The sequence below is a fragment of the Arachis ipaensis genome, chromosome B03, assembly GCF_000816755.2.
Source record: "Arachis ipaensis cultivar K30076 chromosome B03, Araip1.1, whole genome shotgun sequence".
NCBI classification, from domain to species: domain Eukaryota; kingdom Viridiplantae; phylum Streptophyta; class Magnoliopsida; order Fabales; family Fabaceae; genus Arachis; species Arachis ipaensis.
The window spans coordinates 128,813,705-128,827,393 of NC_029787.2; the positions used below are offsets into that span (position 1 = coordinate 128,813,705).

Here is a 13,689-nt window from a genome sequence, read left to right on the forward strand (position 1 = left end):
TTATTTTTTATTTTTTAACAAAAATTTAAAAATAAAAAGTACTAAAAATAAAAAAAAAGAGACCAAATAAACCCTCGCTGAATTCTCCCATGAAAGGCAAGGTGTAGCTACTAGCCACACGTGTACAAGGGAAGGAGGTAGAGGAATTTGCAACGCGGTTGGACAAGCAACACATTACACCACACAAAACAGGGCTATCTAGCCTCATATCTCAAGTGCCATCTCATCTAAATATCAATTCTAATCTCATTTTGCACTATGACTCCACTCACTAACTTATCCTCCTTCGCCCGCTCGCTGTTTCAAATTCTTGCTTTTGTTCTATGATGGCCCCTTCTTCTCCTCCAATTGGAATTGGATACGGAATAGGATATGCAAATTTCACCCTTCCACTCCAAGGTTGCGCAATCCCCTCCTTTCTGAGTCTGCGTGCTTCTTCTTTGCCAACCCCTTCAAGCTTCAACACAGGGACAGGTCAGCCACCTCAATTAACTCCTATTCAGTACTCAACTATTTATTATTCCTTCTATTTCAGATCTGACCCTTGGGTTCTTTTTCTTCCGGAACAGTGGTTCCCCGTTCCACAACCCTAAATGCAAAGACGCTTGCATCATTCGAAGCAAAACGTAACAGATTCTCTATCCGTACAATTAAAAATAGTTCATCTTCAGACCCTGCTAGCACTCCCTCTCCCTCTCCTCAAGCACAGGCATGTATCACTATCACTCCATCATTTTTGTCAAATATGTACTATTTGAAGGAATCAAGGAAGTAAGTAATGATGTGTGCTCGCTTTAACTATATTTTTGGATGTTACAGAAGACACCATTTGGATATACAAGGAAAGATGTTCTCTTAATTGGACTCGGAGTTACTTTCCTTGGCATTGCCTTAAAAGCTGGATTAGAGGTACCTTGGTTTCAGTTATTGGATTATCCTTCCACTCTTGTTTTAACATACCATGAGATATGGATTTTCTATAGGCATTCATTTACGCATTGGGATTAACCTTGCAGTTGCAATTTTTTTGGCAGTTTGTTGGAGTTGATCCACTACAAGCAGGAAACGTAGTTCAACTGGTGCTGGTTCTGGGCCTCACAGTTGGATGGATCTCAACATATATCTTCAGAGTTTCAAACAAGGAAATGACATATGCTCAACAACTGCGTGACTATGAAAGCAAAGTGATGGAGGTAACATAATAATATTAACAAGGTTGCTTCTATTGTATAGAATTTAGCCTTAGCCAAGTGTGATCAATTTTGTTGGTCATGTGGCATTGCACACTAAATATTACTTTTATTTTAGTCAGAAATATTTTTCCATACAAACGTCTTAATTTGTAAACTTAGGATAAAATAGTCGGTGATCACATTGGTCCTCAACATAACATGCCTGGGAATACTGTTTCCCGAATTTTATTGAGTTATTGTATATTGGTTATTGTGTTGTGAACAGATTTATTAGTATCACTTAATTACTACCTTACTTTAGGAGATTAGTATATGGAATTTTTTACAAATTAATTTTGAATGTGCAGAAACGGTTAGAGTCCCTAACAGAAGCAGAGCTAGAGGCTCTGCTTGAGGAAATTGAGGAAGAGAAGAGACGCTAAGTTTGTGGGAAGCAGGTAACTTGTTTGTATATATAATAATCTAAGATCTTACCACTGTAACTGTAAATGAAACAGAATATTCCAGTCTATATGGTCCTAGTTGACTAAGTTCAGTTCAGAAAAAAAGATTAGACAACTTGTTAAAATCAATGTTCCTTGCCATTGAAGGAAAAACAGATGAAGCAGAGCAGAGCTCGAGATAGAGTCTATAAAAAAAATGGATTGTTACAACGAGGACTTCTCTTACTTTCTAACTCCTTTCATGCACAAACTCACCCCTCTCTCTCTATATCTATATATATATATATATTCTAGTGTTGCATTCACAATATCAGAATATCGAATATCTCAATTCTCAACTGATATCTAACTTGACTGACGTGCTAATCTTATCCCAAGCATTGGTTGTAGTAAGGTCATTGACATTTAGGATGCTTTTGGTGGAAAGGCTGAGATTGAGAAACATGGAATGGAAGATAAAAGCTGAAATTAAATTAAGTCTTTGTATTATGTTTGGTATAAAAGGTATATGACTAAGAATGTTATTGGGTTCAAAATAAATATGAATATGAAAATAAGAATATTTACTAAAATATTTAAGTATAAAAAAATGTTGATAAAATTTCAGTCCGTGTCTAAAAATTTTAGTTTTTTGTGTTTTTATTTTTTAAAAAGGAAAAGTCTAGGGACTAGCAACTTTATTAAATTATGGCTAGTATGTAACCAGCAAAAGAAAAGTGAGTAATCGTACACTACTGGATAAAATTTTTCACCATTAAAAATATTATTGATAGTTACTTGATAGCTACAAATCACAAAAGTTGCTAGCCTCTTAGTACTTCTCATTTAAAAATACTAAAAAAATCTAGTACTCCTCATTTAAAAATACTAAAAAAATTAAAATTGTGTGTTTTTTGAGACTGAAATTTTAGTTTTAACTTTTAGCTATCAAATATAACACTAAGTTTTAGTTGGTCTTTGAAAACAACTACTACCTTAAATATTTCTTAGGGTAAAGTACTAAATTGGTCCCTATGTTTGGGCGTAATTCTGTTTTAGTCTTTAAGGTTTAAAGTGTCCTATTTGAATCCAAAAGAGTTTCATTTAACATCAATTTAGTCTCACATTGAGGCCAAACTTAAATAATTAATGAAATGTCCTACATGACAACAGTACAAGAACAAAATCGATAATCTAGAAAATATGTACAAGTTCCAGAGGCACAAAATCAACCGTTGATGCATCAATACATTTATTTTATTTATATTATAAGAAAAATAATAAATAAATATATTAATGCATTAACGGTTGATTTTGTGCCTCTGAAGCTTGTACATGTTCTCTAGATTATCAATTTTGTTCTTGTACTGTTGTTATGTAGGACATTTCGTTAATTATTTAACTTTGACCTTATTGTGGGACTAAATTGATGCTAAATGAAACATTTTTGGATTCAAATATGACACTTTAAACCTTAAGGATCAAAACAGAATTACGTCCAAACATAGGAGACCAATTTAGTACTTTATCCTATTTCTTAACTACCTCGTTCAAAGTGAAGCTGTGCCTCCCATCGTCTCAGTATTTGTATATTTCTCTCTATCGTTGAGTGCACTTTTATTCCTCATCACAAGCGCTACTAAATTGAAATACCCAATTGTTATTTGACTGGAAACCAAAATGATTGGTTAGGCATGCAGCATGCATGTATGTACAAGAGCCATTCTGCCCATTCACGTGCTGGTGCAGCTTGCACTAGATTCATGAATCTCTTGTCCATTTTTTTCATTGCATTTGCATGTATACAGCAGAACCATTCACGCGCAGGTCTGAGCGTAGGGTGAACTTTAAACAAAGGAAGAAACAAAATTAGCAGAGAACGTTGCATAACAGATTTAGCCGTTCTATAACAAGATTAACAAAATTTATCAATGGTACATAATCATGATTTACTATTAAAATAGAAATTGATACATATTTAATAAATAAAAAGTTATGTTAATTATAAAAACTAAATACATTTATGAATTTAGTCTATCTTTCTTTAGCCTTCTTTCTCTTTTCTCAGTTAACACATTTATGAATGCCAATATCGTATTATCCGATTCGTATCAGTATACACAACGAAGATTCCAAGGGGGAAAAAAAAAGAATAGTGATTCAATAAAATTGATCAAGAATATAAGTAATTATAAAAGAATTACCAATTTTTTGTTTTGTCATTATATTCCAATTTGTTGTTAGAATATAGAAGAGAGTCACAATACCTGAGTAAGATGGCAAATTTTATTAGTGGAAAATAAATGTTCTAATAGAATTGATAAATAATAAATCTTAATTATATTTGAACATCGAAATTCTACACTTTAACACAGCCCTATATGAGATTCATTCATTTCCTCTATTAAGTATAAAAAAAATGAAAAGTCTAGGACCAGTAACTTTGTTAAATTTTGGTCAGCATGTAACTAGCAAAAAAAAGTATCATTGGATGAAATCTCACACCATTAAAATTATTATTGATAGTTATTTGATAGCTATAAATCACAAAAGTTGCTGGCCCTAACATTTCTCTAAAATAAATATACAAATAAAAAAGGAATTGGTTTAACACGTTGAAGCAACATTCTTAAAAGAGAGGCAGTACATAGATATTAGAGAGCTGGATTATGGAATGATCATAGTTACGGATAAGAGAAGATAGTAGAAAAGAGATATATTAAAATGACAATCATTTCAAGAAATTTGTTTTAACTTAAAATGATAAAAAGGATGGTATTACAGATCCTTTCCTGATAGATTTCCGTATACGATATAACTTCGCTTTGATATAATTTTTTTAATTTAATTTTTTAAAAATATTATTTATACATTAAAATTAATTATTAAAATTAATATTTAATATATTTATGTATAAATATATATAATTTAATTTATTTTTAATATAATATGTTGTGTTGTTTAGCAATTTGTTAAACCCTCAATCATTAGTTAATTAGAATTATAATTTTTTGAACCGATTTTATTACAACAAAAATAGAAAAAAAAAAAAGAGTCACCATCTCAATTCTCAAACGCTTCTCTTCATCCGTACCCATGGCCGTTTCTGTTTCGCCCATCCCTCCCAAACCACCTTTCTCTGGCTTTCTACTCTGAATTCGTTCGCTTCCTCGATATTCTCTCCTTCATTTTCTTTCTTCATCCTCTGGTTATTCTCAAGTAGAAGCTGTTCTTCTTCTGCTGCTGCTGCTGCTGCAGCAGTTGTAGGTACATAAATCATACATGATACGCCTTTCTCTCGTGTCTGTGTTGAGTTGACGCGGCGGTTCTTTTCATGAAGACGGCAGCTTGCTTTTGTCGGTAGAAACCCTAATTAGAGCGCGAAAGGGGGGAATCAGATGGCGATTGTGACGGGAGATCGGTACCTGGAGAAGTTGGTGAAGTTCGTGGAGGAGCACGCGGGGCCGCTGATCGAGGGGACGGTGGTACTGAAGCTGAACCCGGCGGGGTTGCACTACGTGCAGTCGAGGCTGGAGGCACTGCATGAGCTGGAGAGCATGCTGGCGGGGGCACCGGTGGACTACCTTAGGGCATACGTCTCGGACCTGGGGGATCACCGCGCCCTCGAGCAGCTGCGACGGATCCTCCGCCTGCTGACCTCCCTCAAGGTGGTCTCTGTGCTCCCTCCCCCCATCAGGGACCCCACTCCCTTGTCCTTCCTCCCCTTTGGCCGCTTGAAGGTTCTTGAGCTCAGGGGCTGCGACCTCTCCACCTCCGCCGCCAGAGCCTTGCTCGACCTCCGCCACACTCTCGAGAAGATCATTTGTCACAATTCCACCGATGCTCTCCGCCATGTCTTTGCTAGCAGGATCACTGAAATCAAGGACTCTCCCCAGTGGAACCGCCTCTCCTTTGTCTCCTGCGCTTGCAATGCCTTGGTTCTCATGGACGAGTCTCTGCAGCTTCTTCCTGCTGTTGAAACGCTTGACCTTAGCAGGAACAAGTTTGCCAAGGTAGACAATCTTCATAAGTGTGCCAAATTGAAACATTTGGACCTTGGCTTCAATCATCTCAGATCATTTGCTCCCTTCACCCAGGTACCTATATGGTTGATTATGCCAGCTGGTTGTGGTAACCAGTCACTTAGAAACACTTAAATGCTATAAAAGGAAACTATTTGCCGGAACAATTTTAATGTCCTTTGTTTTAATTGTGTGTTCGTCTTTTACGAGCTAGCTCTTGGACCCATATGCCAATTGTGTTGGATCATGCAGGTATCCTGTCATATTGTTAAACTAGTTTTGAGGAACAATGCTCTCACTACTTTGTCTGGGATTGAGAAGTTGAGGTCACTTGAAGCACTTGATGTTTCCTACAATATTATTTCGAAGTTTTCAGAGCTTGAGTTCCTTGCTGGCCTTCCAAATCTCCAAAGCTTGTGGTTGGAAGGAAATCCTTTATGCTGTGCTCGATGGTATAGAGCACAAGTTTTTAGCATCTTCGTCTGCGCAGAAAAGGTTTAAGTTAAATGTTATTTGCTTTTACACACTCACACATGCGGTGTATCTACTTGTGGCTTTGTAGAGTATACTCTTACTTGAGATGTTGATTGTCCTGTTGGCTTATTCTTGTTGTTTAATTGTATTTTTGTTTTTCTTTTCCCTGAGGTCATTTTCAGACATCATTTAATTCGTTCTTGCTTTCAGTTGTTTCCCCCCACCTTTCTAAACTTATATTTTTCTTCCTGTGCCAATCAGTTAAAATTAGATGACAAGGAAATGAGCACTGAAGATTTTTGGAAGAGACAAATAATTATTGCCAGTATGCATAAGCAACCTGCCAGCTTTGGGATTTATGTGCCTGCAAAGGATGAGTCTACAGTGGAAGCGGGCAATAATAGAAGGGTATGTAATAGGTGAAATTGGATGTGTATTTGTATAAATGATACCTGTTGCACGTTGGGTTTTTTGCTAACTTCTGAAATTGAACCTATTATTCTGAAAATTGAACTTCAGAATAGATGCTAATTTTATCTGGATTATTTTCTATTGCATTGTTGAAAAATCTGCCAATTTCATTTTTTATCTATTTGGAGATAAACATTGTGTTATTATGTTTTATTGTTTTCCCCCCAAGCAGAGGAAGGTCATTCGTCTAGCCAGTATTAAGAATGAAGAAGTGATGACTAGCTCATGTTCGGATGAGGAATCTGCATCATGTGTGAATGAAATTCTAAATAGAGAGGAGCCTGATTTATCTAATGATGAAGCTGAAGTGGTGGATTTGATAAACAAAGTTGAGCATATGAAGAAAGAGCGTTCTATTCTTTGGTTGCGAGAATTCAAAGAATGGATGGATATTGCTTGTGATAAATCGGTGGGAACTAGCAAAGAAGCCAGAACTGCTTTGCATCATCAGAAAAAACATTACTTCAGAGACAAGACGAATCAGGAGAAATCTGGGGAAGTCTCGAGATATGCATCAGACTCTGCCCTAGCATCAGGAGATGAAAGTAGCATGAATATTTTGGAATCAGATAATTCTTTTGTAGATATGTGTAGGCAGCAATACTTTGATTATAGAGGTTCACACTTTACTGCTAGTCTTTCTGATTTGGGAGGAGTGGATGTGGATCAACTTAAATCTTATTCACTTGCTGACACTGTTGCTGATCAAAGAGCCTATAGAATGGCCGAAAATGTCAACATATCACCATTGACCACTATTAATGGCGTATATGGGTCTCAGTCATCATCTGTATGCCCCTCATCTCCTCCCCATTTTCAAGAAGACCTTTTTCATCGTCGGCAACACATGGAGGAGGAAATTTTGCAGCTTTCCGCAGATTCCTTTTCAGTGGCATCTTCTGACAGTAACACGAGCGGTAGTGAAGTTGATCACAGTGAATTTGAGCCACCAGTTCCTGGGGATGATAATTTGTTAAGCAAAAATTATGTGAATGGGAATGTCAATGGTCATGTTCCCCAAAATCAACCCAAGGACATGTTTTACAACCCAAGCCAGGGAATTCCTCATGCAATAGAAAATGGCATTTCTTTATTTGGTTCTCTAAGTGATGAAAATTCTAAGCAATGTTCAATTAATTTTGCTGCTAGTAGTCACAATGATGCAAATACTTCTTTTGTGAGCGAAGATGCCGATTCATTGACAAGAAAAGTCAAGAAAAAGGTCAAGAAGCGATTTGTGTCAATTTTAGAAGAGAATACAGATGGCAGTGCGTCCCAAGAACAAGAGCAGATTAGTCAAGGACCTATATCGGGAAATTTGAAGAATGAACTGCACACTGATGATTCTTCTGAATTTTCCGTGCATAATTCCCGTGCCCAAGAGAATGATGATTTTATAGTTACATATTTCAATTCGAGTGTTGCTGATTCTGAAGCTAGTGAGATCTGTAGTCATTGCATGCGTTGTAGCTGTGTCATTCAGAGGGAGGCGATTTATATAGAAAGGTAATTATCAGTTCACAAGAATTTAAGTAAATTTGATAAGAAGAGTCAAATGGTTAATAACTTTATCTGACAATTTTGTTTACTTAGCATAATACTGGGTATATACAGTAAATTGTTTCTGAGGCTGAGTCAATTATTGTTTATAATCACTTCTTTTGTGTTTAAAATTTCTTATGCTTTTTACCCATGGTGAGCATTAGCTCTGCAAATGTTTATCGTTGCGCATATTTGTAATGACAACTGTTTTCTCTCATAGTCTTTCTTATATATATCAATCAATTTTTTCCATTGTTCTAACTGTCAAAGTAACACTGTTTCCTATTGATTTGCATTCAATAGTTCTCCATGGAGATTTATATAAATGACACAGTTTCTTTTTCCTTCTTTTTTTATAATAATAATAATAAGAAGAAGCAAGGATAGTACCAAACTAGCCATCTTTTTGAGAGTCTGAATACTTACCCTTTGGTGTAACAAAGAAATGATATTTGCCTTGAGCTTCTATTTTAATTTGAAAGGAGTACTAGAGAATTCTTGTAAATGAGTATCACATTTTAATAATCATAATCATGTGAAGCAAATCATAATATTTGCATTGGAATAATCAAATAAAAATTTCATATATACCTTTTTAAATAAAGTGGAAAATTGTGTGTTGTATTGTTGTCAAATATTTGCAAAAAGCTTTTATTAATCTCTAAATATATATAAAGGATCAAGTAGATAAAAAGTTCAAAACTGTTGTGAAGAATTCTGAAACATATTTTATAGATGATGAATTTCATTTCACAAAATAGTAATGTAAAATGTTTGAGCTGCATTACTTGATTTTATTTCTTTTTCTTTTTTCTCTGTCAAGTTCAGTTCTAGATCCATTGGTAATCGCCATAGGAAGCATGAATCTTTCCAAAATAATTATCTGTTTATGTTGTTCTGAACTGATTATTATTATTTGTACTCTAAAAGTTGCACATTCCAGACATGACTTTTGTTATTTATTGTTTTCCCCATGTAGAGAGGTTGCAGTACTGCTGAGCAGTCTTAAGAAGCTCTATGTGCTACTAATCAATGTAGCTTCTGAAGGGTCAGGTAGGCTATGACCTTCTGTTGGCACTTGAACTTCCCCGTATCTATAGTGGATTCTCTTTGCCCAATTTCCCATGATTATCATATTAATTTATGTAAAATGTGGAATTTCTCTTAATGCTTGCCACTTATCATATTTTCACAACCACCTACTGCAAACAATGGCATTTTCACAACCATATTCACACCTTATAAAAGTTGAACATTTTATCCATATCTTGATAACTTTCTCTCCTGATTGCTGCTTATATATACACATATATACATATATGTACTAAAAAAGCCTTCTTAAAATGCCATCCAGGAACTTTGAGTGTGTTGAGTTGCCACAAGGTAGAAGAAGTTTTCGAAGTGCTTGTTGGGATGGGGCTTCAGCTGTTAAGGTCAGTGCACTTGCATGTTTTTTGAGCTAAAAAAAAGTAGCAACTTCTGAATCACCTGGATATGTTTCGACTTTTGAGCCTAAAAACAGCAGCTTTGTATATGTAATCTTTTGGCTTCTCAGGGTGAACTTTGAGGGTGGTGAAACATACCTTTTCGTAACAAGAAACATTGAGAAATCACGAGAGCTATTATGTAACATGCTTGATTCATGTGTTGGAAATGGTAGATGCTCAATAAAAAGGTATACCTATAAAATATTAATTTGAGTGATAGTTTATATAGATAATTTCATTTTCTTTAAATGCATGTCTCTATGAAAGTTTATTTTTTATAGAAAAAAAAAGAACTTTACCCCGTGAACTATAGGTCATGTGTACTTTACCCCTAGAACGTTAACAGCGTGCAAATCAACCCAACTTTTTGTTCATTAATAATGGAAAATAAGTGCACTATACCCCAAAAATAAGTGCATCATTTCATGTGCACTTCAGTGCCTCTTAGCTAAAGAACGATGTGCAACTTAATATGCAATACATTTTTTAACTTGGGTCTGTTAACGATAGATGACAGAAGAGTCAATTTGAATGGTTTTTCAACTTGTTCTATTTCTGTTAACAAATAGAGGAAAGATGAGTCAATTTTTGTGGTTAGGAAATGGTCAGATGGTCGATTTGCACAAGTTCAAAACTCTTGGGGTAAAGTGCATGTAGCTAAAAGTTTTATAGGGTATGGTGCTTTTTCTCCTATTGGTTTTCAAAGTTCAAATAATTTATTACTCTATTTTGTTAGGACCATGTTTATTTTCTTCTTCCATTTTTTGTTCTTTCTAATTCGTCCTGTTATAATAGACTGGTTTTGGAAATTTAAATGGCAGTTTGGAGCAGGTTCAGGTTCAGTTGTTTGACAACCTAGTGTGTGGTGGTTCAAATGTGAGCATATATCAGTATTCCATGGTGCTTGTCAGTTGTAACAATAGCAACGGTACACTTCTTTCCAATCATTTTATGTTGCACTTAATTCTTTATACTCAATTTGGAATGAGAATGGCAGACAGTGGTCATATCTGTTTTTGGTGACCCGTAGAAGCCCAGTACCTATGGGGAGGGGGAAGACTGAACTACCGAGTTAACCTCAGTTGGCTGCAATGGTCATTTCCTGTATATTTTTTTTGTCACCAGATTTCTAGATACTTTGTAGCTCTGACTCCTGAAAGATAACATTTATAGAAGCATATCAGAACTAGTTATAAAATGATATTCTTGGAGAAGATTTTTTCCATTAGATGAACCGATGGCCAATCATCCCATGTTAATGCAGGGTCCGGAAAGGACTGCACACAAAGGGTGTAATGTAGGCAGCCAAACCTGATAATTGTATCAGTGGGGAACACAGCTTGAGCCCTTGAACTTGAGGTCACATGGAGACAACTCATCCGTTGCTCCAAAGCTTTCCATCATGTTTTCAGTGATACTAAATGTATAAAAGGATTTTAAAAACTTCCAGTGCTGTATCTTTAGCAAATGTCCTTTCTACACTATGCAGCAAAACCCTTATTATTAGCTCTATATCCACTTAGTCATAATTGTTTCAGAGACTATCTTGTACTATTTAACTGTAGTAGGGTTGAAAACATGGAATTAATAATTGCAATGATTTATATATTTTTTAAATTAAATATTAATTTACAGAAATAAAGTTTTCGTTTTCAACTTACAGAAAAATCATGGGTCTCGAGATCGCTCTTTGTGATTAAAGGTTATGTGCTTTTATGCATTGAAGATGTTAAGCAGCTGTTCTCATTGTCATCAGATTCTTCCGTGTCTCCCTATTTCAGAGTTGAATCTTGTTGCTCCATTCCTGACATTACAAAAGTGGTAAGCTTCCTGAGAGTTTTGAACATCTTACATCATTGCAAATTTGCAATACCTCACCAGTCATCACAATACATAATACTTAGCCATCTTCCTAGAGAGAGAAACTACTGTGGACAACACAAAGTTTCCCATTAAATAAGTCTAAGCCTTCCCTTTTCTTGTGTACCTAAACATTCATTGCTTAGCTTATTCTGTAACACTTAACAGGTCATTGAGGTTGGCGAGAGCTGTGTGACTTTGGTTCTGACGTATCCAGCGGCAGAATTCCGACCGTCTACCCAAATGAACCTTGAAGCTGTCAACCAGGGAAACTCTGCTCTAGGACCGCTTAAATTGAAGCTTAAGTGGTTCTGCAAAGATAACCTTCTGAAGTTTGTGTCATTGTTGAAGGCAATCCATGCAGAAAAAATGGTCTGTCCGTTGGTAGTAAGATGTTCATCATAAATCTATTTTGCTCTTTGTTAGTTTACATTCATTTCATTCATTCGATTTGGGTTTTCATATTCCTTTTTGGCTTGATCGGTGTGATGAGTTTATGCTTTCTTTTATTCTTTGATTGATATCCACGTAGTGGTGGTTCTTTTCCAATGTATAGAATTGTACAGTAGTCTTCCCAGAAATGATGTAGTAGTTTCTTTCTATGTAGATTGTCTTAAAGAGAATTTTGTTGATTCAGTAGAATATTACTAGACATAATGGGCAAATGGCCAATCCCCATGGTTACATTTTCCCCTCTGCTTTTGAGCCTGCCAGCATGGGGTATTCTGCCAGGAAATGGAGACCCTGCTGGCTGCTAGGCTTACCAAGAAATGGATCATCAATGAAATAATCGATTGAATGCGGCAGATCCTTAATGATAGCTTTTAAACATTTGTTAGACAAGCGGCATTTTATGTGAAACTTTACACTTGCAGCCTTACTAAACATTAAATCTTTATAAAGTTTAGTTAATGTCTAAAATGGTTCCTGAATTTTTGAATGAAGTCAAAATAGTTTTTCACTTTTATAAATAAATGACCAAGTAAGTCTTTAAATTTACTTTGGTGAATTTCTGTTGGTTTCTAATCACACTTTGTTAGTACAATGCTATCTTAGACTTTTAAATGCCAATACCAAATACGACATTTTAACATGATCAAATTTAAAATGGTATTTCAAATTAGTTAATTGGATTTAATTTAGTCCTTTCTCTAAATTATAGCATCATCTTCAACTTTTCTTCTTTTCTCACTGCGAGTTTGTTTGTTTGTTTTGGTGAATTTTGGTCCGCGTAGTATCTTACATGATCATTGAAGTGAAAGTGTGAATACCTTGTTGCCAGAAGAGAGTCTAATAATGGATAGATTATTTATCTTGTTACGAGTTTAGTGAGCGACACATTCATTGGTGTTCTCTTAAGTTGCTTTTGATTTTAAGAATAGAATAAGACAAGACAATGAGAACATGACATATGACAGAAATAAAAATTAATATTTTTTTATTTTGTTTGGTAGTGAAGTAAAAATAAGATAGAACAAATAACAAAAAGACTAATTTATCTTTATTTTTTTTTTCTTCACACAATTTAGAATAAAAAAATATAATTATAAAAATTTGATAGTAATAATAAAAAAATTAAAAAACAAAATATACTAATTCAGTATTTCAGAACATAATATATTTATCTATATTCTACTTGCTAAACACAATTTTAATCTCTATGTTTATGTCTTAGTGTCCGGTTGCTATAAACAAATGTAGCCTTATGGGCCTTATATGAATTCATATATCACAAGATAAAAACACAAACCTAGTCAAAGATGATGATGTTACTGTAATTTTTTAGGATTAGGATTTTATATTAGAAAAAGAATTAAATTGAGTCTAGTCAACTAATTTAAGACATCGTTTTGATCATACTAATATAGTGTTCATATCAATTTACCGTTGGGATATTATGTTGGCACTTATCAATTCTACTGTACTAATGAAAATTTGGGTTAGAAACTATCAGAGATTCACGAAAGTAAATTTAAGGGACTTATTTAGTCATCTATGAAAGTAAAGGACTATTTTAATTCATGTTCAAAATTTTAAAAACTGTTTTGCATATTACCTCAATTTTATTTTTGAAACATCATTTAAGTTTGGTTTGGTAAAGCTTTTTAAAAAAATACTTATACTTTTCAAAAACACAAACTCCTGGTATGTTTAGTAAATCAAAATAACTATATGTTTGTACTTGCAGTTTTAAAAAAATGGAGATACTTTTGAATTT

General features: G+C 34.7%; 2 protein-coding genes and 1 long non-coding RNA gene across 7 annotated transcripts; 2 read left to right on the forward strand and 1 right to left on the reverse strand.

Annotated features, from left to right (window-relative positions):
- LOC107631747 lies at positions 193–1,886 on the forward strand. Of its 2 annotated transcripts, XM_021119799.1 has the most exons (6): positions 193–474; positions 570–709; positions 820–909; positions 1,035–1,193; positions 1,541–1,630; positions 1,784–1,886. In XM_021119799.1, exons 1-5 carry the CDS (start codon positions 324–326, stop codon positions 1,613–1,615), a joined length of 615 nt encoding a protein of 204 aa, XP_020975458.1. In that variant the 5' UTR covers positions 193–323; the 3' UTR covers positions 1,616–1,630; positions 1,784–1,886. The 2 variants fall into 2 exon arrangements, with proteins under 2 accessions (XP_020975458.1, XP_016190776.1); XM_016335290.2 differs by having other exon boundaries at positions 196–474; positions 1,541–1,849.
- Positions 1,763–2,481, reverse strand: LOC110270426. Its single transcript, XR_002359935.1, has 2 exons — positions 1,976–2,481; positions 1,763–1,926 (listed from the first exon to the last, which is right to left on the reverse strand). It is a non-coding gene; the product is annotated as an uncharacterized LOC110270426 (long non-coding RNA).
- LOC107631745 lies at positions 4,628–12,163 on the forward strand. 4 transcript variants are annotated; one of them, XM_016335284.2, is made up of 10 exons: positions 4,631–5,712; positions 5,890–6,132; positions 6,373–6,519; positions 6,755–8,088; positions 9,104–9,177; positions 9,479–9,557; positions 9,680–9,799; positions 10,433–10,539; positions 11,275–11,432; positions 11,640–12,163. In XM_016335284.2, the coding sequence occupies exons 1-10, from the start codon at positions 5,014–5,016 to the stop codon at positions 11,874–11,876; spliced, it is 3,198 nt and encodes a 1,065-aa protein (XP_016190770.1). In that variant the 5' UTR covers positions 4,631–5,013; the 3' UTR covers positions 11,877–12,163. The 4 variants fall into 4 exon arrangements, with proteins under 4 accessions (XP_016190771.1, XP_016190772.1, XP_020975457.1 ...); XM_016335285.2 differs by lacking the exons at positions 11,275–11,432; positions 11,640–12,163 and adding an exon at positions 10,876–11,034 and having other exon boundaries at positions 4,628–5,712; XM_021119798.1 differs by lacking the exon at positions 5,890–6,132 and having other exon boundaries at positions 4,630–5,712.